The sequence below is a fragment of the Alternaria incomplexa genome (genome assembly GCF_024043165.1).
Source record: "Alternaria incomplexa strain BMP 0042 chromosome Unknown scaffold_1, whole genome shotgun sequence".
Lineage (NCBI taxonomy): Eukaryota > Fungi > Ascomycota > Dothideomycetes > Pleosporales > Pleosporaceae > Alternaria > Alternaria incomplexa.
In genome coordinates, this window is record NW_026249850.1 from 2,274,969 (window position 1) to 2,298,998 (window position 24,030).

General features: G+C 53.0%; 8 protein-coding genes and 2 non-coding genes across 10 annotated transcripts; 6 read left to right on the forward strand and 4 right to left on the reverse strand.

The window, feature by feature from the left end:
- Window positions 1–52: 52 nt before the first annotated feature.
- On the forward strand, window positions 53–1,132 carry J4E90_000811 (uncharacterized protein; the record flags this gene model as incomplete). Its single annotated transcript, XM_051430406.1, has 2 exons — window positions 53–945; window positions 1,006–1,132. 2 exons carry the CDS (start codon window positions 53–55, stop codon window positions 1,130–1,132), a joined length of 1,020 nt encoding a protein of 339 aa, XP_051295893.1.
- A 665-nt stretch (window positions 1,133–1,797) lies between these two features.
- J4E90_000812 lies at window positions 1,798–1,885 on the forward strand. The gene has a single exon. It is a non-coding gene; the product is annotated as a tRNA-Gly (tRNA).
- A 277-nt stretch (window positions 1,886–2,162) lies between these two features.
- On the forward strand, window positions 2,163–2,298 carry J4E90_000813. Its single transcript has one exon. It is a non-coding gene; the product is annotated as a tRNA-Arg (tRNA).
- A 3,986-nt stretch (window positions 2,299–6,284) lies between these two features.
- On the forward strand, window positions 6,285–8,574 carry J4E90_000814 (uncharacterized protein; the record flags this gene model as incomplete). Its single annotated transcript, XM_051430407.1, has 4 exons — window positions 6,285–7,034; window positions 7,240–8,074; window positions 8,123–8,472; window positions 8,527–8,574. The coding sequence occupies 4 exons, from the start codon at window positions 6,285–6,287 to the stop codon at window positions 8,572–8,574; spliced, it is 1,983 nt and encodes a 660-aa protein (XP_051295894.1).
- Window positions 8,575–9,991: 1,417 nt separating this feature from the next.
- Window positions 9,992–10,595, forward strand: RPS25 (40S ribosomal protein S25; the record flags this gene model as incomplete). The annotated part of the gene is made up of 4 exons (XM_051430408.1): window positions 9,992–9,994; window positions 10,057–10,111; window positions 10,268–10,477; window positions 10,570–10,595. 4 exons carry the CDS (start codon window positions 9,992–9,994, stop codon window positions 10,593–10,595), a joined length of 294 nt encoding a protein of 97 aa, XP_051295895.1.
- A 1,080-nt stretch (window positions 10,596–11,675) lies between these two features.
- On the reverse strand, window positions 11,676–12,574 carry J4E90_000816 (uncharacterized protein; the record flags this gene model as incomplete). The annotated part of the gene is made up of 2 exons (XM_051430409.1): window positions 11,676–12,227; window positions 12,281–12,574. The coding sequence occupies 2 exons, from the start codon at window positions 12,572–12,574 to the stop codon at window positions 11,676–11,678; spliced, it is 846 nt and encodes a 281-aa protein (XP_051295896.1).
- A 673-nt stretch (window positions 12,575–13,247) lies between these two features.
- On the reverse strand, window positions 13,248–14,635 carry J4E90_000817 (uncharacterized protein; the record flags this gene model as incomplete). The annotated part of the gene is made up of 4 exons (XM_051430410.1): window positions 13,248–13,413; window positions 13,466–14,161; window positions 14,211–14,312; window positions 14,364–14,635. 4 exons carry the CDS (start codon window positions 14,633–14,635, stop codon window positions 13,248–13,250), a joined length of 1,236 nt encoding a protein of 411 aa, XP_051295897.1.
- Window positions 14,636–16,257: 1,622 nt separating this feature from the next.
- J4E90_000818 (uncharacterized protein) lies at window positions 16,258–17,942 on the reverse strand (the record flags this gene model as incomplete). The annotated part of the gene is made up of 2 exons (XM_051430411.1): window positions 16,258–17,396; window positions 17,456–17,942. The coding sequence occupies 2 exons, from the start codon at window positions 17,940–17,942 to the stop codon at window positions 16,258–16,260; spliced, it is 1,626 nt and encodes a 541-aa protein (XP_051295898.1).
- Window positions 17,943–18,233: 291 nt separating this feature from the next.
- J4E90_000819 (uncharacterized protein) lies at window positions 18,234–19,331 on the forward strand (the record flags this gene model as incomplete). The annotated part of the gene is made up of 1 exon (XM_051430412.1): window positions 18,234–19,331. One exon carries the CDS (start codon window positions 18,234–18,236, stop codon window positions 19,329–19,331), a length of 1,098 nt encoding a protein of 365 aa, XP_051295899.1.
- Window positions 19,332–20,035: 704 nt separating this feature from the next.
- On the reverse strand, window positions 20,036–23,802 carry J4E90_000820 (uncharacterized protein; the record flags this gene model as incomplete). The annotated part of the gene is made up of 2 exons (XM_051430413.1): window positions 20,036–23,775; window positions 23,799–23,802. 2 exons carry the CDS (start codon window positions 23,800–23,802, stop codon window positions 20,036–20,038), a joined length of 3,744 nt encoding a protein of 1,247 aa, XP_051295900.1.
- Between the last annotated feature and the right edge of the window lie 228 nt (window positions 23,803–24,030).

A 24,030-nucleotide genomic window follows, 5' to 3' on the forward strand; every position in this document is an offset into this window, starting at 1 on the left:
TGTAGCTCTCAGCGCTTTCTTTCTATCACACTTCCTCCCAGGTACAGAGAAGATGCGGAAGTTCGAACATCAGCCCGACAAGGGAGGCCCGAAAGGAAGTGCAAGGGCCAGGGTGCAGCTACCGATAGCGCAACCAGCCGCTAAGCCAGCATCAAATGGGCCTTCGGACTCAAACAACATCACCTCATCGAGCGCCGACCCGTACAAAGCAGCTCGCGAAGCTCTCGATCGCGATGGCTTCGTGGTCTTATCGGCTTCGCTCTTCCCATCTTTTGATCTCGACGCCCTGCGCGCTGCTGCCTCCCGCATGACAGAAGCGGCACGATCTGGGAAATGGCCATATATACGTACATTGCCGAAGCAGTTCCCACCATGGCCACAAGATCCCTCGAAAGGCATCTGGGGCGTGCAGCATCTGCTCCACCCGTCAAATCCCGATCATCTCACATTCGCAAGATCGTACTTTGACAGCGAGCTTCTGAAGTACGTCGCAGCACTAATTGGGTGTGGCGAGGACGATTTGACCATGGAATTATACAACATGCTGGTTCGACCAGACGAGGACTTCAGTCTGCGCTGGCATAGAGATGATGTCGCAGCTACCGCAACGCCTGAAGAAGAGCTCGAGCGATTGAAGAAGCCAGGGCATCACGCACAGTGGAACCTTGCACTGTACGACGACAGCAGCCTTGTACTTGTGCCTGGATCGCATAAACGCGCACGCACTGAGACGGAACGAAATGCGGACCCGTACGAAGTACACATGCCCGACCAGATCATTGTGCAACTCAAGGCAGGCGAGGTGGCCTTCTACAATAACAACATCCTACATCGCGGCGTGTACGACAGTTCGAAAGAAAGGATGACGTTGCATGGAAGTATAGGAACGACACATGCGGGGAGCGAGCGAGCGAGGAATGTGTTGCAGCACGGTGTCGGTGATTGGTAAGTATCCCATACGAACTGCGCGTGAGACATACACTGACTTCTTACACCTACGTTCAGGGCCAAGGAATACGATTTCGAGGGATTTGAACCTGACATGGCAGAAAGGGCCAAGAAGATGAGGGAGAGGCTCGTGGAGATGGGGCAGAGAAGCGGAGATGTTGGCTTCTTCTCGAAGGATGAGTGAGGTTGCGTGGGTGATGTGGAGCTAAAAACGGTTTCCAATGATCGCGGGGGCCAATGCAAGGGCGAAGGGTTTGAAATTCCTACGTGGAGTCCTCGTGCAAGTGCATGGGTCTCTCTCAATGATCGAAGGTATTGAGTGGCATCAGAAGAGCACTATAGGGATAGCACTGAAACTTGAGGGCGGCTATAAGGCCAAAATATGATGATTGATGCTGTCACCCTGCCAAATTGATCATCCAGTACTTTTCGGAGGATGGTAAACATGGTCTATGTCTCTGTGAGGCACCTGAGTTAGAGGAAGGCTCCACGCTGCCGTTGTATCCCGTCATAGTTGCTCGAGTGTAGATTTTGCGATGGCTCAAGATCTGTCACCGACCCTAGCCGCGGCAACGCAATCAAACAATCGTGTCTGCTTCCGAGCCTTGAAGTCAGGTCAAGACGTCTAAGAATTTGCAACGCTACTATCGATAGAGGGGTAGCTCAGTGGTACAAGTCCATGGCGTTCCAGACCCACAGCCCAGTCAAATCCTTTACTACCCCTGAACAACCCAACTCAAATTGCTCCAATTCTCACATCTTATCCCCCAATGCTCCTTCTTCGCGTGGTTTTACCGGCAATATATTGTCACTGTCCGCTCATTCCTCCATCAACAACACCTCCAATCCGCATCGGTGGTTTAGTGGTAAAATTAGCCGTTGCCATGCCTCACAGCACAGTTTCGGCTAGCCCCGGGTTCGATTCCCGGCCGATGCATTCCTTTTGCCATCCTGGGCGTCGTTGTGGTGGTGGTGCTGGGGGAGGGGCATGTCTTTTTGCAGACCTGCGCGGGGTCACGTGCCAGTGGGGTGTGCCGCCAACGCCGGATGCTCTAAGCGCCTGGCTAACAGCGGGGTAGAATGCAGGAACTCGTCACTTGGATTCCGCATTTTTGCTCTCTAGTCTGGCTGGAAGCTCGCATGGCGAAAACACACAGTTCTGACTGTAGTTATATAGGGCAGATTTCGCGGCAGTCTTCTATACTTCCTAAAGAGGAGCCTTGGCGCAATGGTAGCGCGTTGGTTTTCGGCTGAAAACATCAAACACCAAAGGTATGGTTCACCGCGCCTCGAGACACCCACCAAACTCTAACAGATAACAGGTTGTGGGTTCGATCCCCATGGGCTTCGCTTATTTTTTGCTTTTTCCTCCAGTAGAAACGCTCCTCAAACATGCTGATGCTCTGTCCGGAATTGCATGTTTTGTTGTGGTCGTTCTTTTTGCAATCTCCACCATCGACTCTACCTTGTTGCTTCGGGTACTGAACACGAGTCACGGTAAGTAGTTGGACGTTCCTCACGCGCTCGTTATAATGCCAAGCAGGCTGTTGATATCTCCATCCTCCCGGTGGCAGAACGCGGGATGACATACGTGCAGCCATCGATCGTCACGTTTCAGATACATCTTTCCAACCCAGCGACCTGGTCGCGTTGCTGTCAAGGCAATTAAGACAAGCAACTTGACGCACATAAACAAACCTGCCGGGTCTGCAGCGGAAGATCCTTGCGTCATCTTGGGTAAATCAGGGTTCGGGAAATTATGATACCCGTTCTTGTCGATCCGATAACCTTGAATCTGAAACGCGGTGACCAAAGAGTGGATGCGACTCAACGGTGCATGTGGGTTGGCTCCTCAACGACACGGAGGCTGACGTGTCTTCGCAATGATGTCAGATGGGCGATCAGTGAAGAAAGTGAGATTCGACGCTGACGGGGTTGGGATCAGCGCGGAGTTTTGAGTCCTGCGCTTTCCAAGAGCTGTGGAGTATACAGTCTTTGCTAGAGTAGACACATGGTGAGCAGAAGTCTGTTCCCGCCATCGTGCCAAGTTCCCTAGCAATCAGTCATCTTTCCAATGGACAAGCATGGATCTTCCAGCCACAGATAGGCCAAGATGTAATGCATCCCTAGACCCCGACAGAACGACTATGCGAGAGGCGCCCCAGACCTAACAAAGCTGTTTGAAGCGGTCAGAATACAGCAATATCAGCGCTACTTCCCGTCCTTGGCGGTTGACCAGCAAATCCACACAGCCGCGAACGCTACTACATCAGAGCTTTCGTGCTGAGCACTCTTCGTGTGGGTTGTGAGCAAGGATGGAACATGCCTGCGTGCCAGTGGTGTGTGTTCATCGTCCCAAGAGGTCGTGTGCACCGAGCTGCACAGCTACTACACCGACAACAGGACAGCAGATCCAGTTCCATGGCGCACTGTGCATGGGCATTGGAGATCCCGCAGACAGCGGCTGGACGGCAATCGACGATCGGAAGAAACATCCAAGCGAGACGTTCAAACATCAAGCGCGTTCCAATTGGCTGTTCTGCTAACAAATGCGCAGACTACATTGCTAGTAAAGGGCTTTACCCTGTGTGACGTTAATCAGAGCAGCCACAAAAGCTTCCTCGTGCGTGCTTGGCCGGTCTAGACAGCGATTGGACGCAAGTGGGGTTCCAGACGGGTAGATGAGCCAAAATGCTTGATTGGTTGTTGGTAAGAATTTCTCCCCGAATACTCGTTGGGAGTGCTCTAGGTCGATGGACGCGTGGAGACTAAACATAACGGCTACAATCGCTGGGTTGTATTGAGGTATGAAAGTGTGTTGCGCAGCTGCCGCGGACGCGGAGAAGCGTCGACATTGACATCGTGGCGATTGAGATCTGGACTTCGATACTGGCGGATGGACTGGGTATGATAATACCCCAGAGATGCAGTGGATCAGTCGAGAGCATGGGCAACCAACCAAGCCTTGGTGCCGTCGGGTCGAGAAGTCAGACATGGTGATGTGTTGACACGCACAACGATCGGTTGCAATTGCCTTCCCTGCAGTGTCCAGGATACAGCAGGCAGTTTTTGATCGGCGAGCTGGATTTGCGTCTCAGCATGGTAATAGTAATAGAGCCTTGATCGAGAGGGATGGTTCCTTGCGACGACAATGAAGTACCGCCAATTTGGGACCCTGGTTAGCTCCGCGAGAGTCAATTCTACATGCGTTGTGCTAAAGGCTAGCGCAAATGCTCCGTCTGGACGAGTCTCGGGATTCTCTTACTGCCGAAGAACGCGAGGAAAAATGATGCACAAGAGGACGTGAAGACGTGTGGATGAGGGCTGGTAGTGACGGTAGATGATTCCCGAAGAAGCAGGAGGTTTTCCTCGATCTCTCCACACGAGTCGTTGATTGGTGGTGCTGCTCAAAATAGAAGCCGCACTGATCGCGTCTTTCTGATGATCGCGTCACCCTGGCGAGAAAAGCGGGGCACAAAAAGACATGGTGGAACGGAGAAAACCCACCCTCGAACGCCATGAGCTGCGACGCCGCGCACCACTGCCATTTCTGCACAACAGCAGAGATGGGACTGCTAGGCGTGTCTCGAGTGCGGTCGCGCAATTAGAGGAAATGATGTTGTGCCTCGACAATGCACATCAAACAGCTCTCATCTCGCTGAGCCGAGCATCCTCGTCCCGTTCCCCACGGCTTGAGGAACATCGCAATCCGCAAATTTCATCACGGGGATGCGATCCTGCACGAGTCTCGCGGAAGGCCCGACGTGGTGCCGGGACCCTCTGCAATGGTGCCATGCATGCAGTGCCGGGAGCAGGAGAGGTGGGGAGTGGTGGTAGAGCCGTGGCATCAGGTAGGCACAGTAGGAGCAGGCACGGCGTAGCAGAGGGACGGGAGACTGGCGTGCAGAGGAGCGGGGTACAGACGTGTCGGTGAAGCATCAACATGGCGAAGGCGGGCTTTGGAGCGTCGTTATCGCAGCCCGCCAGCGACCTAACGAGCCCACCGCTACTCACCAACTGCTGCAAACGGCTGAGCCGCAGGTGCGGTGGGTCGCGCGACGCCGGGCGCGCGCTGCGGATTGGCCGTCGGGGACCCTCGCAGAGGCGAATTCGTAAGTGTTTACCAGATCGCGTCGTATCTGCTCGGCCTAAGCGCAACGCGTCGACGCACCAGCCGCGACAGGAGCTGGAGGGTTTGCAGGCAGCCGTGACGTTGGCCGGGCCTGGTGCAGTGTGCCGTTGCCATGCAGCGAGAAGCTTCCGAACGGCAGGGTGGGAATGTGGCAGGATCAACATGTGGTTAGAGGTGCAAATGGGCCGCCGCGATATTGTTGCTTATATCGGCTGCGCCCGAGCACTATATGACGGGGGCGCGACCAGGGTCAAAGTGAAGCTGGCGAGGTGAGGTGAGGTGATGGACGCGGTCTTCACAACGTCGGGGCGGATGAAGCTCAGCGGCCATCGGCTATGAAGATTTGCGTGAATACGACGAGCGGCAGCTGCCCTGGGCCACGAGCCGCGAGGCCATGAGGCTGTCCAGCAGAGGCTCACGGCATCCAGCGTCGCCCACACGCCTGCGACGGGTTGGCCGCACAGGCAGGCTGGCATAAAGACGCTGCTGCACCTGGCGAGGCAGGGCAACGTGCTCGTTGTCTGGCGTGAGGAAGTTATTGAATCTCCTAGACCTAGCCGCGCCCGTCCGTGCGTGCTCCAGAGACTAGTGCGGCCCCTTTGCCTGACAACCTCAACTCTTCACCGCGACGGCCAACCTTACCCTCCCTCTATTATTTCCTTTTCTGCTTGCTTGTTGAATCGCACGTCGTTGTCAGCAGCAGAAGACCGACTCTCCACGACCGACCAATGCAGGCTTGAACAACTGCTCGGGAGGCTTGGTACACGCTGCCATCTCCGTCGATTCACGACAGCCTTCCCAGCGCTTGACGACGTTACATTCTATTCTCTGTTTTAATACTTTGTCCGTTTTGTTTCATAGCAGGTACACCTCCCCCAGCTGCCCGTCGCCGCCCCAGGAGCCCCGACACAGGCCTGCCTGCCCCCCAATGCCCCGTCCCTAAAGGCCACGCTCTGGTCGCCTGCCTCCCGTCCGCGACCGCGGCCACCATGCCCATCGCTCCACCACCCGCAGCCTTCGCACTCTCAGAGCCCCCTGCTAATGCGCCCGCCCTCCACAGATCTTCCTTTGCCCGTCTCGGTCGCCGCTTCCTGCCGCCGACGAGTCCTCGCCCACCCCCGTCGAGCTCCTGATAGCGCTACCTCGCAGGCCTCCGATGGCTCAGGTACTCACATCAGTCATCCAGACGACAGGACCCATTACAATGCCCTACTCGCCGTCCGATGCCTACAAAAACACGCCCAACCACCCCAACCAACAACAACAGCGGGCCTCGCAGATGCCGCGCAACCAGCAAAATGGAAACTCGGGAGGCACTGGATACAGGGGGACCGCCGCACCCATAGCCCCGTATGCCTTCAACAGCACGCCCCAGCTGCGCCAGGACAACAGGTCTGCCTCGACTCCAGCCCCCCAAACCCTGCAGCAGCCTCCCAACCACGCCAACCAGACACGACTCGGCCACCCCTCTCACCCCTCCTCATCATCCGATTCCACAGTCTCCACCTCTGGCTCGTCCAACCGCTCGTCGGCTGGGCCACCCGCAGCTGCCAGAGATGACCGCGACACCAAGAAACCTTACGACTCCGCTGCGCCCTCCATCACGCTATCCACCTCCATACCCGATCTCTCGCTTTCAATAGGCGATACGCCTGCCAAGCCCTCACCAGGACGATACAGGCGAGGCGCTGGACGGACGGACTCGTCCAACAGCATTCCGACCGGTGCCTCTACCCCGACGCAACGCTCTACATCAGGAGGAAACTCCCAGATGGGACCCACGCAGAGTGACGGCCCACAGCCATTCAGGCCAGGGCACAACCGAGCGAACAGTGCAGATGATACGCAAGTTATTCGCTCAGGCGGTATAGACCCCGCTAAGCGATATAGAAGACGCAGTTTCAACGGACTGGAAGGAGACAACAACGTTACCTCCGCCATGGCATCATTGCAGGTTAGCTCAGGAGCTGGTCCAAGCACGACATCGAGCGCGACCACCACCACGCCCTCGAATTCGAATCGTGCAGGAAGCCGCCCTGACTCGAGTCACAGTCACGAACGGCAAGGCAGTGCAGGCAGTGCTTCCTCTAACAATTCCTCGAGGTCTCAGGTGAGTAGAGTGACTTCAACAGACTTTCTCAAGCTGACAAGGATTCCAGTCTCGCCCTGTGGTGAACACGCAGCGCAGCTATGCCTCCGTAGCAGCAGGTGGTCCTTCCAAAGCACCTGAGCCTAACAGGCGGCAAGCTCCATCTCCTCTGTCGCACCCGGTCTCCCCATCAGAGCCTGCAAGCCCTGCGAAGGCACCTGTACTACCTAGCACAGCGATGCAACACCTCAACGCTGTGAACGACAAGGACAAGGGAATGAAGTCCCGGCTACGCAGGGCCTTCTCTTTTGGAAGCGCAGCTGAGCTTCGAAAAGCTTCTGCAGAGAATAACATCTCGGCAGAGCGTGCAAGATTGAGGAAAGACAAGTACCAGAACGACGAGGATGCCGAACAAGCGGCGATTATCGCAAAGCAAGAGGCGGCAGGTATTGGCGCTGGCATCTACTCAGGACAGGGTGGCATAGGCTCTACTGACAACCTCTCAATACAGTCAGCCGCGTCGTCTGCATCGGTCATGCTCCGCAAGATGGGTCATGGGATGAAGAAGGGCACAAAATCTATCAAGGGCCTCTTCAGGCCAAAGTCTGTCATTGGAGTCCCTGCCGCCGATGGTCCTATCACTAGACCCAGCGTGGGTCAGGTGTCTCTTGTCACCGTCGAGGCTGAGAGACAAAAGGTCAATGTCAACGCAAACCCTCACGAGCAGATCGGAGGTGGCACTGGCTATCCTAGATTGGAGCGCAATTCGATTGACGCCGGACGGTCCGCCGAGATTGTGAACCCCTCTGCGTTGGGCAACGAGGCTATGTCAAGGAAGAGCATCGTTGGGTCCGATCGTGATCGTGCGGAGGTCCTTTCCTCGATGAAGAAGGGCATCCTGAAACGTACGTGTGCTACGCATTCCTCATATGCAGCTACTAATGAAACATCAGGCACCGGTACAAACTCAGATTCAGGTTCACCTGTTCTGAAACCCGTCGATGCCGTCCCCAATGTGGGCTCATCAAGATCTAGCTCCCCTGCCACGCCAAAAACAGAGGTTGGGCAAGCTCGCAACGATGACTACTTCGGCAAACCACCGCGTATCCCCAACGGCAGCACTAGGAGTCTTCCTACCACACCTCACGGAGGTCTTCGAAACATCAGTTTTAGCCCACGCATTCAATTCCACGATGCATGGTCACCACAGGACTACGATCGTAGAGGCGACATCGCAACGTGTAATAGGCTTACACCGATGCTTGCGCAACAGATCAAGGAGGAACTGAACTCCTTTAAGATGGTATGTACTGCAGCTAGAGTATCGTTACCGGAGCCAAGCTAACCACTCGAACAGGAGATGGAAGTTCACGAGCTCTCGAAACCACACACCCATTTCTTCTAATGATTATGCATCCATCATTTGGACATGGCGTCTTGGCGAATACCTCTCATCGTTGCACTTGCGGATTGGAGCCATCAGCATTTACCAGTTGTCAGCTCTGTTCCATGTTCTGGTTACTACGGACTGTTCTTCCATCTTAGCGAGCATTTGCAATCACGTAGAGGAAGAACGCGTGCTCGCGTGTGGGCTCAGCGGGCGAAGTAATTGTTGGCATCGAACTGCAAAAAAGACGGAGGGAGATCTTTCTAGTTGAAGCCAACCTTTTCCTTGCCCTCATCGTCTCTATTCGTGGTTCAGTCGTATGTTGACGTCCATTTCCTTTCCTGTCAGACGTGTCTTTGTCTCTCATTACTTTCCTTGAGTCAGTATCAGTCATGGTTGAGGGGTATCTGCGTTGTCTACATCGGAGAGATACAATATGCGAAAAGGCGAGTCGGACGCACTTGGCTGGCGCAAGAGTCCTTGGTAGTGACTTGTGCTGATTAGCTTGTAATTGGAAAACAATCTTCGGCACATCTCTGCTCTATGGTGTACGTTGACATCGAACGGGATTACCCCTATGCACTTCGTCCGCGTGCTGGCGCAGGGCTTCGCGTCCGTGTGGAACATGTATTGATCTACACTGCACTTTACTAGTGCATGATCACGGTCAACCAACCGCGTGCTAAATTTGGTGCACACATCTCTCCGAACCTCGTATGCTCATGCCCTGCAGCGTTGCATTGACGGTCAGACCCCCGCGCATCCATGTCCATACTGGTAGTTTTCGACAACAATTTCCGAAGCCCCCCAGAAGTTCGCACACAGACATTGTCCTCTTCTATCCGCCACCGACACCTTGATGGTCGTCAAGACTACTTCATGACCTTGTCGCCGTTCAGCAAACCACACCTTCCTGTTCAAGCACATCATTATGATCACGCCGCATTGGTTGCATACGTTGGCGGTTCAGGCGCTAATCTTCCAATTCATTAAAAGCATCGTTTGGGAAGCATGTCCGCCAACTAAGGGAACGCGTGATCCCTCCTCATAATGAGCGACATATGATTCCTGGCAACGGTCTATGAGCGCTAAAGAGATCGGAATCATAGCGTGCGGCACCTGAGTGGCGCTGTCAATGGTATCTCTGGAGAACAACGCCCAGGTGCTGCACGTGTCTGCAGCCTGGAGTTCCGTGGCGAACGTGAAACCCAAATTCATACGAATTGACGCACATACTTGAATAGCAAATAAGAATCGCGTCACACATGCCTTAGGCATCACGTCGAGTAGGTCGGACGGTGGAGTGATTGATCACGTGGGGACGTAGCTCGCTTGGTTAGCGCGCCAAGAAAGCGCACCTTCTCCGCCCCCGAGCAAGTCGAAATTGACCTGAGTTCGACCGTCTCTCCTCAGCAACCACACAACAACCGACAAAATGGTACGTCTAATGCGCGGTCGAGATACCGAAAACGAAGATTGTTGGCGCTGACCGTTACACAGGCACCTGCAGCAACTGGAGGCAAGAAGCAGAAGAAGAAGTGGTCCAAGGGCAAGGGTACGTGATCCAGCACTGCACACCTTCAGCATAATTATACACCTCGCGAACACGTCGGAAACGCTCGAAAGCATCATTCATACTCCCGCAACCCTGTCTCACCATCGCGCACTTCAACATGACTCTAGAGTCGATTTGCCACTAACACCTAAGCAGTCAAGGACAAGGCCCAGCACGCTGTCGTTCTCGACAAGCAGACCAACGACAAGCTCCAGAAGGATGTCCAGTCCTACCGCCTCATCACCGTTGCCACTCTCGTCGATCGCTTGAAGATCAACGGTTCGCTCGCGCGTCAAGCTCTTAACGACCTTGAGGCCAACGGTCAGATCAAGAAGGTTGTCGGACACTCCAAGCTCAGCATCTACAGTATGTCACCACAAAAGCATTTCCAAAGATCCACGTGTTACGAAACCTTGGAATGTTTGGAGATCGTATGAGCGCTCACTAACACACTGCAGCACGAGCTGTCGGCGCCGCCGAGTAAGCCTTACGCAACCGACAATTAAACGAACGTAAATGCGAATCTCGGATACCTCTTTCAGCTTTTTAACGGCATTCCTCTTTCCATTACCAATCGGCGTCTTCATGAAATGAACGGGTCATACTACATTGGGATGCATGCTTCATAGCGGACATGAAATGAGAGGAACGGGCTCGGGTACAGCACCTAGGGTCCATTGGAGGTGTCGGTTATGTACTGAATGAAAAGACTTCCGAAACACCACCACCCAACTTGACCTTGCTATTAGTGACATTCCTCGTGTACTAATGTTGAGTCAACGCTACAGAGTGTTCGTTCGTACCACTATCATCGTAATGATTTTGTCAATGTTTGCAGCCCTCGGGCCCCCTCCCCTTATTCTGGCTTTTGCAAGCATACTAGCGCTGATGTATGGCGTCATGTCAATCGCGAATTCCACCGCTTTTACTCTCCTGCTTGAAATTGCCATAACACTCTGCTCTCCCTCTAGAGACGTACCGACGACAGGTCTCAGTCTTGCTTACACCCTCGTCCTTACTATGACTGCTCACAAGGATATGTCCGGTCAGAGCGCGAGCACGTATTGGTCGACTTGCGGACATGTACCATCGGTCTGTGAAGAAGGATTTAATTCATGCCGCGGTCCCTTGATTTAGGCCTGTATAATATCTCAGGCGACGCTTGTGGAAGTCAGAACCTCTGGTACAGCTATCCCTTCCTGCTTGCTCTGCGGTTCGGATCACATCATTCCGCTTGTAGTATGGAAGGCTCGATCTCTCAAGTTGCAAGACGTCACGCGACGGTGTGACTCAAGGACACACCGGTATTTTGTTGGAGTGAATTAGCCATATGCACCCACCAAATGCCTCACAATTTGCGTCGATTAAACAAGACACTTCATTGTAGCGCAGCTAACTTCACTTGGCGCGCAAGTTGAAGGAGGGAATTCAGGGTGTGGGAATAGTCGTTGGACATGTTCTACAAGAAGAAGGCTGAGGCTGCGGACATCAAGTTTGTGCGTATATATATATAAAAGGGATGTACGCCTCAAAGGCCAGGACAGTATGCCGAGGGAAGCTCGACCTATTGCTCATATTTCCGAACCGGCCTGCCCTTTTCGGCCTGCTCGCACAAGCCCCTCTTAGGCATCTTGTCCTGCCATCCAGGTTCCCTCTTAACATAGCCTACCCGCCTATACGGCTTACCCTTGTCTCCACGGAACAACATATGCCAGCCCTCCAGACCAGCGACCATCTGTTTTCTGGCGCTCTTGAGTTCCTGTGCACGCCTGTTCTTCAGTTCTCCCTTGCTCAATGGTTTCCTCTTCCGCGCCTTTTCCATCTCCACCTCTCTTTCTTCCGGTGTCAGGCCGGCTTTCTCTTCGGGTTCAACGGGTATGAACATTTCCTCTACGCCGCGTAGGTCGGGCACAGTGTCCTCTGCGAAACAACCCGTAAGGAAGGCGCGCGCTGCGTCTTTGCCCGCGAAGAAGTGGTATGAGCCGCCGGGTCCGTAGGTTGTAGGCGAAATGGAAACGTCGTAGATTGTACCGTTTAGAGCGAGGTAGATCGGTTTCGAGGGGTCGCTGCCGTCATATAGAGCCAATTCAGCATCGGTTAGGGTGAGTTCTCCTTGCTACGTGTCATGTTAGCTACGAGTGCTTGTGGGAATGTGAAGGAGAGACTTACCATGAGGCTCTTCCACTCTCGAGCTCTGGTCCACCATGCATTATATCCCCATGTCATGCTCTCTCCACTTGTACTCAGATAGCTCAGCCCGCAACTCAATAGGAGGACGCCACCTAGTATGCGCAGTATGTCCAGCACGGATAAGCCATTTGACGTCGCAGCGGCTTGCTCCTTGACAGCTTTCTTAAGCTCTGCTTTCTCTTGAGCGCCCGAGGAGGTCGGAGGAATGGAAGACGTGGTCGTGTCTGTGGGCTCCTCTTTCGCAGCACGGCGGTATCGCTGTGATGAGGACATTATGGCGGTGGTAGTGACGGTAATGCGTTCGGATGCACTGCCTTATTTGCGTGGTCAGTCTACATATACCGAGAGTTGCTCGGAGACGTTCATACCTGTTCATCCAACAGTTACGCAGCTCAAAGTGTGGTACTCCCGCGTCAACGTCACTCAGATACCGAGGCACAACCCTAACTAGCCGCCGAAGAAAGATTCGGAGACGTGTCCGCAAGCCAGGAACCGTCGGATGCGCGATGCGGAGAATAGATTGCTTTCGCCTGCGCGTTCCGAGGCGCTGCTGTCGGGAAGTACCACAATCTCGGTTCCGATGATTGGCCACTTTCAGATTGATGTCATTGGCGATCTTGGCCAAGACGCTACTACTGGACTATCACTATTGGACAACTTGCAATGGATGAGATCGGCATGAAAGACTTAGAATCGCATCACTCGTAGAGTCAATACGCAAATTTCTGTAACCAGGCTACTGTACGATACCGCATGTGTCATGCGAATGTATCACTTTTGTAGTAATACAACCCTTCTTTCGTGTGTATATACAACGTCCCATCTGCCATCTTCTCTCCACTGGTTGTGTGGTTTGCATGATGTAGGAGTCGTGGCGTTTGCCGCTTCTTAGAGTACGAAATCGCTCAGTGGTCTTTCCTAATTCAACAAGAATCACCCCGATCACTCATTCAGCGCCGTCGTGAATATCGCGGATCTCGACTTGCGCTTCTCTGTCGCTCTTGGGGAAGACCTTTTTGAGTCCTGCTTGGAAGACGCCGACGTTGTAGTCGATGATGGCTTTCTTTTCCGCTGGATTATCCTGGCCCATGATGCATACTAGAGCGAGATATCTGTAGCCATCGTTAGTACACTCACGATTCCATAACCATGCAGTCTGCTTACTTGTTAATCTCCCGCAAGTAGAGATATCTGCTGTTCTTCTTCTCCATGGTGATCAGACTCTCAGCATCGTTGTTACCAGTCTCACTCTCATCCTCGCCCTCATCGGGTCGATCCCAGCCATAGATCTCACTAACATCGATGACCACATCAATGTAATCGGAGCATATCTCATAGCTACCAATATCGGTCGGGCTTGTATCCGTCGCGATGTAGATCTTGCTCATGATGTCGAAGAGGTAGGCTTTCTCGATGTTACAGGCACCACACAGGTTGTTGAGCAGCGCTTCGAGGGTGGGAAGCTGTGGGATGAGCTTCTGGATCACCTTGCTAAAGGCTTCAAAGATGGAATGGTCGTAGATGGAAGTCTGGTAGAAAGATATGGGCGCCTGCTCATAGCCGTGATCCGATAGTTCGTCTTGCACGCGCTGAATGATGTCGCGGAAAGTGTCACCGCGGAAGTCATCTGAAAGACCGTCGACCTTGTGCACGAAGACTTCCACGTTGATGTTGGGGTATGATTGCTGGAGGTTGAGGATGGTCATGTTTAGTCGCGCAATTGCATCGAGATACTCATCTTGGGCATCGATAACCCATATCAGAGCTCCAATCTCCTCGAAGATGTTGTCGGTATCGAAAGCTGGATCAAAGTAGTCCAGATGGCCTGGCAGATCCCATACTTGAAAGTCCATGAACGAGCTAGCGTTGTTAGTCAGCCATGTATGCGTACACTTGATGGTCAACGTACTGCATGGACTCTTTCTTTATCCTGTACGTCGTTTCGAGGTACAGCGTCTCACTTGGCGGCAGCTTGTGAAAGACGACACTTGATATCGAAGACTTGCCGCTCCTGCAGATGGATGGTTAGCGCGCTCAACACGCTGACCTTGACGAATCTCACCTTCTCTGGCCCATGAGCAGCAATCGCGGCTTGCCATCTCCCGCCTTGCTATTGGGGACGCGACCAGTGTGATACTGCGGCGCAAAGTCAACAGGTGGCTGCTCTGCGTTGGATAGATCCTGCAGAAAACGGTCCATGGTCAATTGAGCACTTGGTCTGAGTAAAGATGAACTAGCGGATGTCCGCCTCTCCTCAGCGCCATCGTCTCGAACAATGTCGCGAGCAGCATCGAAGGTTGCTGAAGGGCGGTGTGAAAGAAAGCGGCTCTCCATGGTGGTGCTTAGTGGTACAGGGTATATCGCTAAGAGCAGAAGTCGCAGAACTAAGAGAAAATTGGGTATCGTGGGTGAAGAAAGCGCCGCGCCGAGAAAAGACAGAAAACAGAAAGCCGGCCCTTCCTATCTCCCTTCAGCTGGCAGGCATCTGCGCAGTGAAGCGTCCTACTCTCGTGGGGAAGTGACAGGCACGCTGCGACAACGTGTGGTACGAGACCAGCAGGGAGAGGCCACGAGGACGGGCGGTACATGCAAAGGAGAGCTGGCAGAGAAGCGACGAGTCAATCAGGAGCCCCCGTGATGTTCCACAACAACAGTCGGTGATACGCGCAAGGCAGTCGACACCGAGCGGAAGGCACCCAGGGAGCTCAGGCCATGGTGCAGACGTACATAGGGCTGAGGAAGTCGCGACGCAACCTCCGGGGCTTTGCCAGTAATCTAGCTAGATAGGGAAGACGACGATACACGTGGGGAAAGCAAAGGAGTAAAAGAAGGAATCTGGGCTTACCTCCATGGTTGTTCAGTGGTAGTGTAGCGTCTTTGCGTTGCGCACGGTGGTGATAGTCTTTAGGCCCGAGCCTGCCACTGCCCCAGAACCGCTGTCCTTGCTGATGAGCCGACGCCCAACCCGAATCACGCCTTCAGCCAAACGCTCGGGAGTACTATAACTCTTCCAGGAATGCTTGGATTACCCTCTGACAGGATGCCCGCCCTGCAATTTCACTTCTCGCAACCACTCTCTGTTGGCAGCCAGCAGCCGAAGAAGCCGGGTCGGCAAGGATGGCTCTCCGCGCGCGCCCAGTCGTCGGGCACCAGAGCGTCACTGCAACAAGTTTCGAGGCCGGGTCGGAGACAAGTCAGTGCTGCTGATAAATAGCCGCAGTGGCACGACGCTGAAGCATCTGGAACCGTCGTAGAAGACGGAGAGTGTCATTGTGAGGAGGCGGTTGGTCGCGTGCAGGCCACGTTCGCTTACGGTAACAAGGGAAGATCTTCAGGCACCGCCGTTCTGTCCTCGTCCCAGCTTTCCAACACCAGCCCAACTTCGATGAAGAGCGAACGCCCTGGTATTTTGTGGCTTGGGACAGTTACCCGATTAGTGTTGTGCCGAAGTCAACCTCCATCAGCCCAACCTGACCTGAGTCAAGCTGACGATATCACCGCCGCATGGCGGACAAGGATTTGTTATCCGCGGCAGCAAGGTTACACAGCGTAGCAGAAACTATTTCCGAACGTCATTGATGCAGCGCTGTGTGCCCCTTTACTGTCAGATGGACGTCGCACACGTGTATGAGTTCAGTCAGTAGGACATGTCAACATGCGCGTTATCGTCACTCTGCTCGTCAACCTGATGACTTCGCGCAACATGTACATTATATCCCTGCAAACACTGTATTCCAAAAAAGCAATATCAAAACGACCCGACGCTCCGGTGCACCCGGGGTATCCAAAATCAAAAGCCAAAGCCGCTATTCCCATCCATCCTTGTTCCCGTACATCAAAGGCCCTGTACGCCTACCCTAAACAGCTCATAGATTGCGTACTCGTCAGGTTTCCAAATAAGAAAATAATTCCCGTTCGTTACTCGGGCGATCTGAAGTACAGTACACTCAACCGCCTCAGTCTCGCGGTCCCGTCACCTCGGCACCCAGCGCACCCGCAGCTAATTGACCAAGTCCACCGAAGAAGACAAGAAACATGGCTAGTGCAGTCGACTCTCCCGCGTGAACTAGATCGCCCTCAGGCGCGGAGCCGTCTGAATCCATTCCCTGTATAGCGCGCTTGGTCTGCTCTGTTGGTTGGTATGTAGCATCAGGGTCACCAGCAAATGAGCCTGCGTCAGAATCCACATCCGAAGTGCGCGCTTTCCCTCGCGTGCTGCGTCTGAGAGACGCACTCGTGGCTGCGGAAGTGGATGTACCATTTACGTCAGCCTTCTTTGCCGGGCGCCCAGGCTTCCTCGGCGTAACAGGCTCTACTGGCGACGAGGGCTCGCTCGCATGCTCCATCACTCTTGCCAGGTCTTGCTTGAATGTGACGTGTTTTTCATGAGTGGGAACGAGAAAAGAAAGTATGCTGCTTTCTAGGATCGCATGCACATCTAGATCGCGCGTGAAAGTCCACGTCAGCAAGCTGATGGCAGCAAAGAGGACGTCGAGGCTGGTGACACTGATAGCCGGGTGCATGCTGATGTGCTTGAGAGCTTGGCCCGCGTTGCTGATACTTGCGAGAAGCCTGTTTGCATTCGCCGAATCGCTCTTGGCAATAGAATTCGCGAAGAGATCCCAAACGTGAGAGCGCTGGGCAGGTCTGTTGACGTACACCAGAGTAGTCCACACACGCCAGTATACGAGGATAGAGGCGATTGACAGTGCGTGGAAGACTTTGACGTATGATCTATGGGCCGCTGCTTTAGACGTATGCTGATGACCCAGTGCGTAGGGAACCAGCTGTGGCGCAAATGCAAAGGCAAGTGGCATGGCCAGGTATCCGAGTCGCATCATGCTCTTGTCGCCGAACTCGGAGACTAGTTGTGGAAAGAGATTCAGAGTAATGAGCGACGCAACGATGCCAGTGTCGTATACGAAAGCATATGGTGTGAACAGCGCGTCGTGTAGCGGGGTATCATCGTGGTGTATGGTCAAAGGAGTATACAAGATGGTGATGAAGAACAAGCTCAAAGAGTACCCTAAGCTTCCAATGGAGCTCAGTAGTACGAACGACGCAATGGTTGTGTTGGAAAGATTGCGCCTGCGGCCTAAAGACGGCCAGTCAGTGAGGGACTTGTGCAACCTGCGTCGATCGCATTGCACATACCTTCAGCGCCCATGAAAATGGAGCTTGCGATCAGTCCAACGAAATACTGGCTCGTATACAGAAACCCCTCCGGTTTCATTATTCCAACTTTGTCAAACTCGCGCACGAGATCGATGTCCGCGATCCAGTCGGCTAGATACCATCTCCCTTCCTCGCCAGTGCCATACCAGCCACTCCAGAGGCTACCCGGAATGTCATGTGTATTCTCTCCAGCCCACCGCACATAGGAGATAGCGCGCCAGAGGAAGGCAAAGCTGCCGACGGAGAGTAGTGAGAGAAGCGCAATGATGGAGAAGGTGACGGCATGGCGGCGACGAGCCGAGTCTTGTGAGCGCGTGCGCGTTGATGGTGGCTGAGATTTGGCGGCGCGTCGAGTAGTGAGAAGGACACGAGCTGTGAGGACTGTAACAAGGAGCACTTGGCCGCCAAAGAGAGCGATGGGGAGTGAGTTACTCCGCGTAGATGCGACTGTATCGACTGGCGCCATGATGTTGGCTGGGTTATGCGATCAGTGATAGAGTCAAATGCGCATTACGCGACAGCGACGGTGAGGTTAGGAGACAGAAGCAAGCCAGCCCAGCTGAAGGCATGGCTCGCTTGTTTTGATCTGGAACGCGCCTGCCTCCCCGCCCACGTCACTGACGTATGAACTTCCAGATGTCTGGAGCTCGCCCTTGCGCCACGCTAGACCACATTGGCCTTGGCCGTCGATCTGGCGCATCTTCGTTCTGGCTTGCGCGACGCGATCCCAGGCCTCCGACTCAATACCCACTTTACCATGCCACACACTTATGGCGACGAAGACCTCGAGAACGTCGACGAGAAGTACCACGAGTCGTCCGATGAGGACTTCAACCCCGAAGCCGCGCCTCCCGAAGAGGCATCCAGTTCCGAAGACGAAGACCATGTCACGATAGAACCCACACAGCGCAAGGGCAAGCGGAAAGCGCCTGCCGATGAAGACCTTGATTCTGGAGACGAAGTGACAATACAAGCTGCGCGGAAGAAGCGGGCGAAGAAGAAGGGGAAGAAAAGCGGCAACGATGATGGAGACGAGCTGATCATATCAGATGATGAAGGCGGGGAGGGCGGGCTTGTCAAAACGCGGGCGCAACGGAGGATTGAAGGAAAGGAACGGAGACCGCTTGCAAGGATCGATGGCGCAACTGTGGATGTCGATGCGCTATGGGCCCAAATGACAGCAGCGCCTCTGAAGCCTTTGGATTCCACAGCATCACATGAATCAGCTGCACAACAAAATCACGTACCCGTAGCCAACATCCCAGTATCAGCGGAAGAGGAAGAACAGCTCACGATCAAGAAAGTCTTCACTTTCGCTGGGCAGGACACTACCGAGGAGAAGCAAGTTCCACGCTCGCAGCTCGACAAATACCTCAAAGATGGGTGGACGACACTCGATGCGTCCGCAGCGACAATACCCACAACAGAGTCCCCCAAAGATCCCTCCGAGTCTAGTGGACCCAAGATCCGTCGTCCCCTCCGCCGTCCATCCCGATTCGACCCCAACCCTACAGGCTACGTCCGCGCCCTCGCACCCGAACACCAACTTTTCTGGCCCCGTGCCGCCGCTGCCGATCTACAACGCGAGCAGGAAATTCCGCCAGAAACAGACATCTCGGTCGCGAAGAAGGTCGAGAAGGCGCAGAAGCTCAATGTCGTGGACAAATCGCGCATGGACTGGACAGGCTTCGTGGACAAAGAGGGCATCGCAGAAGAATTGGATACACATGGAAAGACCAAGGAAGCTTATCTGGGCCGTATGGAGTTCTTGGCTGGTGTGGAGGCGCGGAGAGAAGAAGAGAGGAGGAATTTGAAAATCAAGGCTGCTGCTGCTGCTGCGCCTACGGCGGGGTGAGGCATGTGCTAAAGATGTACTGGAGAGCTGTGGATGTTTTCAAAGATACCCAATTATTGCTCAAAGGCGACAAGCACTGGTTGATGCTTGCGCTTCTGCATATTCATCACGTATACATCTATATCATTCAGGGCTATGCATATGACGATTGAGTAGAAGAGTACAAAAAGCACCGAATTGAGAGCAAGAAGCGAAATCACAATAACCTGGCTTGAAGCTACGACCATCGGAAGAGAGACAAATGAGTGACATGGAGCAGACTCCTACTTGTACCTCCACTTCCATCTTCTAACCCCCTCTATACATCTCTTCTGACTCTCAACCGGAATGTCTTCATTTTCCTTCCTTCTTCCTCCTCCTCTTCCTCCTAATACTACGTTTGTGCCACCATCTTACAAGATGTGGCTATGAATGGCTCAGTGAGACTCCTGGACTGACTCCAGATACGTTGGCTTGTACATGGTATTGCAACGGCAACCATGGATGGCGCAGTGATGTTTCGAGTACCCAATGAGTAAATACAGTGGATCGAACACTGGTGGAAAGATCAACACCCTGTGGAAAGGATTGTATAAGCGCTCCTGAACACCCAAATAACTGTAATGATCCTGCGCGAATAATGTGTGTATGGTGCCAAAGTGAGAGGTAGCCGATACGTGAAAGCGGCGTAAGATGAACACCGGTTCCGTACGACCTGGAGGTAACTACAAGGTGAGCTCCTCGAGCGCGGTCTGAAAGTCGTCTTCTTCTTCCTCTTCGTACTGAACCTGTGCCTTGATTGGTTTCGGCTTCATGTTCATGCGTATAGACGAGACTATAGCTCTGGATTTCTCAGAGCTGTTTGCCTTGAGACTCGCAAGCTCTCGTCCTGCCATTTTCACAACGAAACTGGATTTCTCCAGCCTCTTGAACTGTGCATATAATGCTGATGCCTTGATGGTGTCCCACATGCATGAACCGGGCGTAAGGTAATCATCAAGCAGAGGCCGGATATCGGTGTCGCCCGGGTTTTCGGGCTGGATAGCCTGGAACTTCTGATAGCAGTTGTTTACAACAGTATTAAGCCGCTCCGTCGTGCTCAAATCACCATGCCAGCCGGCATTCCAAGTACAATTGACGTCGTCCAGCTTTCTTGTCAGAGAGAGGATTTCTTGTTTGATAGCCTCCGATCCCTTCTTGGCGAAGTGATCGATTGGATACACAAGCGCGTCGTCTAGCTCAACAGCTTCCGAGAGAACGGACCTGACTTGACTCATTGTCTCGATGTTGTGTGCTCTTACAATGTCGAAGTAGAGGTAATCGACTATATGGTTGGATCGGACTCGCCGATCTGCTTTGCGGATTTTCTCAACACCTGCTGAGTCCCCCTTGCTGGCGCATTTCTTCATCTCCTCCTTATAACGCGGCTGTCTTGGTTTCAAGTGGGCTACATACTTATCAAACTTCTTCTGCGTAAATACGTAACCCTGTTTGGACGCATCGACTAGCAAATCATGCATATCGTACAGTTGTTCAAGTATCCGGGAATGAATGCGGTTTTCGGTGTATGCTTGTTTCTCTGCGAAAGTGGTGACTAGACCAAGCAGCGATGAGTTGTTACGAAACTCGAAAGCTTTACTGAGGAAGCTGTCCACATCTTCAGGTTCGCTGGTGTTCATGATATCCTCGAGCTTCTCGCTCCGTGTCTCTATGCCGTATCTCGCAGGCTTGGGGGTAGTCATTGGCGCTGGAGCATTCAGAAAAGGGCGCACAAGTTTAGGTTCCCAACAAACCCAGAACAGGTCACCATCGTAATCGCCTCCTTGCAGCTTCCCAGCTAGTGGGAACCGGCCTTTGCGAGGAAAAACCACTACGTCGACCAGATGTGACAGTTCAGGTCGTATGACCGTGCGGACTTTTTGGATATCCGAGCGGCGACAGGCAGGCTGACGAGTGACGAGAGCTTCCATGTCCCTAAGGCAGAAGTACTTTTCATCCGTATCCTCGTCGACAAATGAGGATGAGAACTGTACTTGAATCTCGCCTGGTTCCAAGACTCCAAAAGGATCTGCTATTCCATAAAAGTACGCGCACTTTGGAAGAGGCACACGTAGTTTAGATTCCTGAAAGATATGCTTTGTCTGGATAAAGCGTTCGAGACTTCTGGCGAGGTAGGGAAACTTGGTAGGTACGAAGCCCGCCTCGAGCAAGAACTTCAACTTTTCCTCTAATGATACTGGCAGTGCAGCTTGCCAGTCGGGTTCAGCCTGGGTCTTCGCACCGTTCTGATGAACCCATTCGTAGACCTTGACCGGATCTGGTAGTAAATGTAGCAGCTTCTCGCGTTCGCTTTCGAGTCGCTCTTCCATAAGACTAGCAATAACTTCTCTCTTTACGCCTCGATCGACCAGAATGGGTATGTACAATATATGCAATTCCGACTGTGAAGGCGGAGAACTGAAGTTGGACACTTCAAAGGTTCGATGATGATGCATTGAATCGTCGGCGGGTGGATGAAACTTCCACTGACTCTTGTTGATCTTGATCCAGTGTTTGAGATGCTCCGGATCTTTGATGTAAGATTCCGCGCTAATCATCCAAAGTCCCTTGGCTCCGCCAATGCGTCCCTGGAATGTACTGGGCAAAGGTCCCTTCATCCCGGTTGTTTTCTTGTATAGCTGCCATATGACTAATGCAGCGCCAACAGAGATAACTGAGCATCCATCGTTCATGACCGAGCCATCCGGAATCGCCTGCCACTCTAAGTCCGAATCATCGTATAGAGTGTCCTCCGGATCGTTTGTGGCCAAGTCGTCATCCACGTGGATGATTTGTGACGTCTCAAAGCACAACGTAGGGGTGGTTCGAGAAAGCCCCAGTTCAATACGAGCAAAGGCTTTGCAAAAGCCTTGGTGTCTGTTGATGTGGAATGGTAGGAATCGATCGAGCATTTGACCCACTGAATAGAGTTGCTCAATTCCACATCCTTCGGTGGCGAACAGCACGATCCTTTTGTCATAGACCATGTCCTTGGGTCGAGCGGTCTTGGGCTTCTTCACATCTTCAACATGGAAGACTCTCCATTTGCGGTTCAAGAAGTGGTGTTCTGCGAGTAGCCATGCTTGAAATTGATTGCAAATTTGTTGAAGCCGCTCACCCGTGAAACGATTTGTTTCGGAGAAGTCGAAGACTGGCGTGTATAAGTAGAGAAATCGGTCGGAGCCAAACATTCGCTCTAGTCGGCATGATCGATCCGATTGTACCGGTAACAATGTAAGGTTAAGAATCGGGCCAGTGCGTTTGGGGCTGAGATTGATGTGTCCTCTGAAAGTGAACCCATCAAAGTCGCGTTTCGCAGCTTGCCAGAGACGGTTTGACTCCCGCAGCTTCATACGCGGTATTTTCCGATGTTCGTCAATGAAAGACCAAAACGCCTCTGCATCGGAGGATACAGTAGCGATATCCATACCGCTTACCAGGTCCAAGATTGAGATTGAGTGGTCTATCGCTAGACGTTCGCAGATGAACAAGATATGGTATGGGATATGTTCTAGCCCTGGTGGGAGCGCGTCCACGAAGAGATTTTGGGTAGGTAGATCACGAATCTCGTGTGGTATCTTCGAGGGAGATTGCACGGCAGCCGGCGATTTCTCTTGACCGTTTGGAACTCCGTTGGATGGAAACCGTGGCGTCGATGATGCATGGGATTGCCCATGGCGATTGTCAACAACGGCGGGTGGTCTGGAACTTTCCATCTTGTCATGTGGAATTACTCGCGGGTCGGTCTCCTTCTCTTCAACCTCGAAAGATGCTTCAAGAAGACCAGTCTCATCAACAGACCCATAAGTAGATCTGTTCTGACCGCTACTCCCTTGAGAAAAGTGTTCGTTCAGGTCTTGCTGTATATCTTTCTCACGCACTTCGCTCCCGGGATACAACATAGCCTGGTCGAGCTCCACATCATCCAGAGAACCGATTGTAGTCGAACTCGTCCTTTTCAATTGGGGCCTAGAGAACCTGTTCTCCTGTAACTCGATGGCGCCATCATACGAGGTGAATGAAGTGTTTGTTGTATTTGCTGTCTCTTGGGAGGAGAATGTGGTGTTGTTGAAGGAGGTGTTGACCGAAGATGAAACGGAATTTACGGGTTGGAAAGACCGAGCCATATCGAGTGTTGGCTTCTTGAAGTCAAATTGCGGTGGTGGAATCGGCGAAGAGTTGAAAGATTTGACAGCCTGTTTCCCTTTCGAGGTTTTGGTCAATTTCTGCGAGTTCTCGGAATGGTTGGAGCTTTCAGATGGCCGTTTCTTAGAGACATGTAAAGAGGCATGGTTACTTGCCTGAAAGAGCGTCTGTCCTAACCTAGTGGATGGAGAGGGTGATGGTGACGGCGACCGGGACGGTGATCGCGGTGTTTCGTATTTTTGATCCGTCTCATCGTCGGTGTCAACGTCTGTGGGGGATCCTGGATCAGCAATAGCACAAGACTCATGTTCGTCTTGCTGAACGTCATGCAAGCTAGTTGTTACTTGCGAGGTAGGCTTGACCCCTGTCTTTTTATTAGCTATTGCAAAGACATTCTCCCAGTCCAGTCCCGATGAGCGACAGTCTGACTGATTTACTATCTATGCAAACAATATGCATTCGTTGATATGCATCAAGAATGGCAGCTGAAATGATGACGGAATAGCTTCATGCTGACAGTCCGACCCACGAAGCA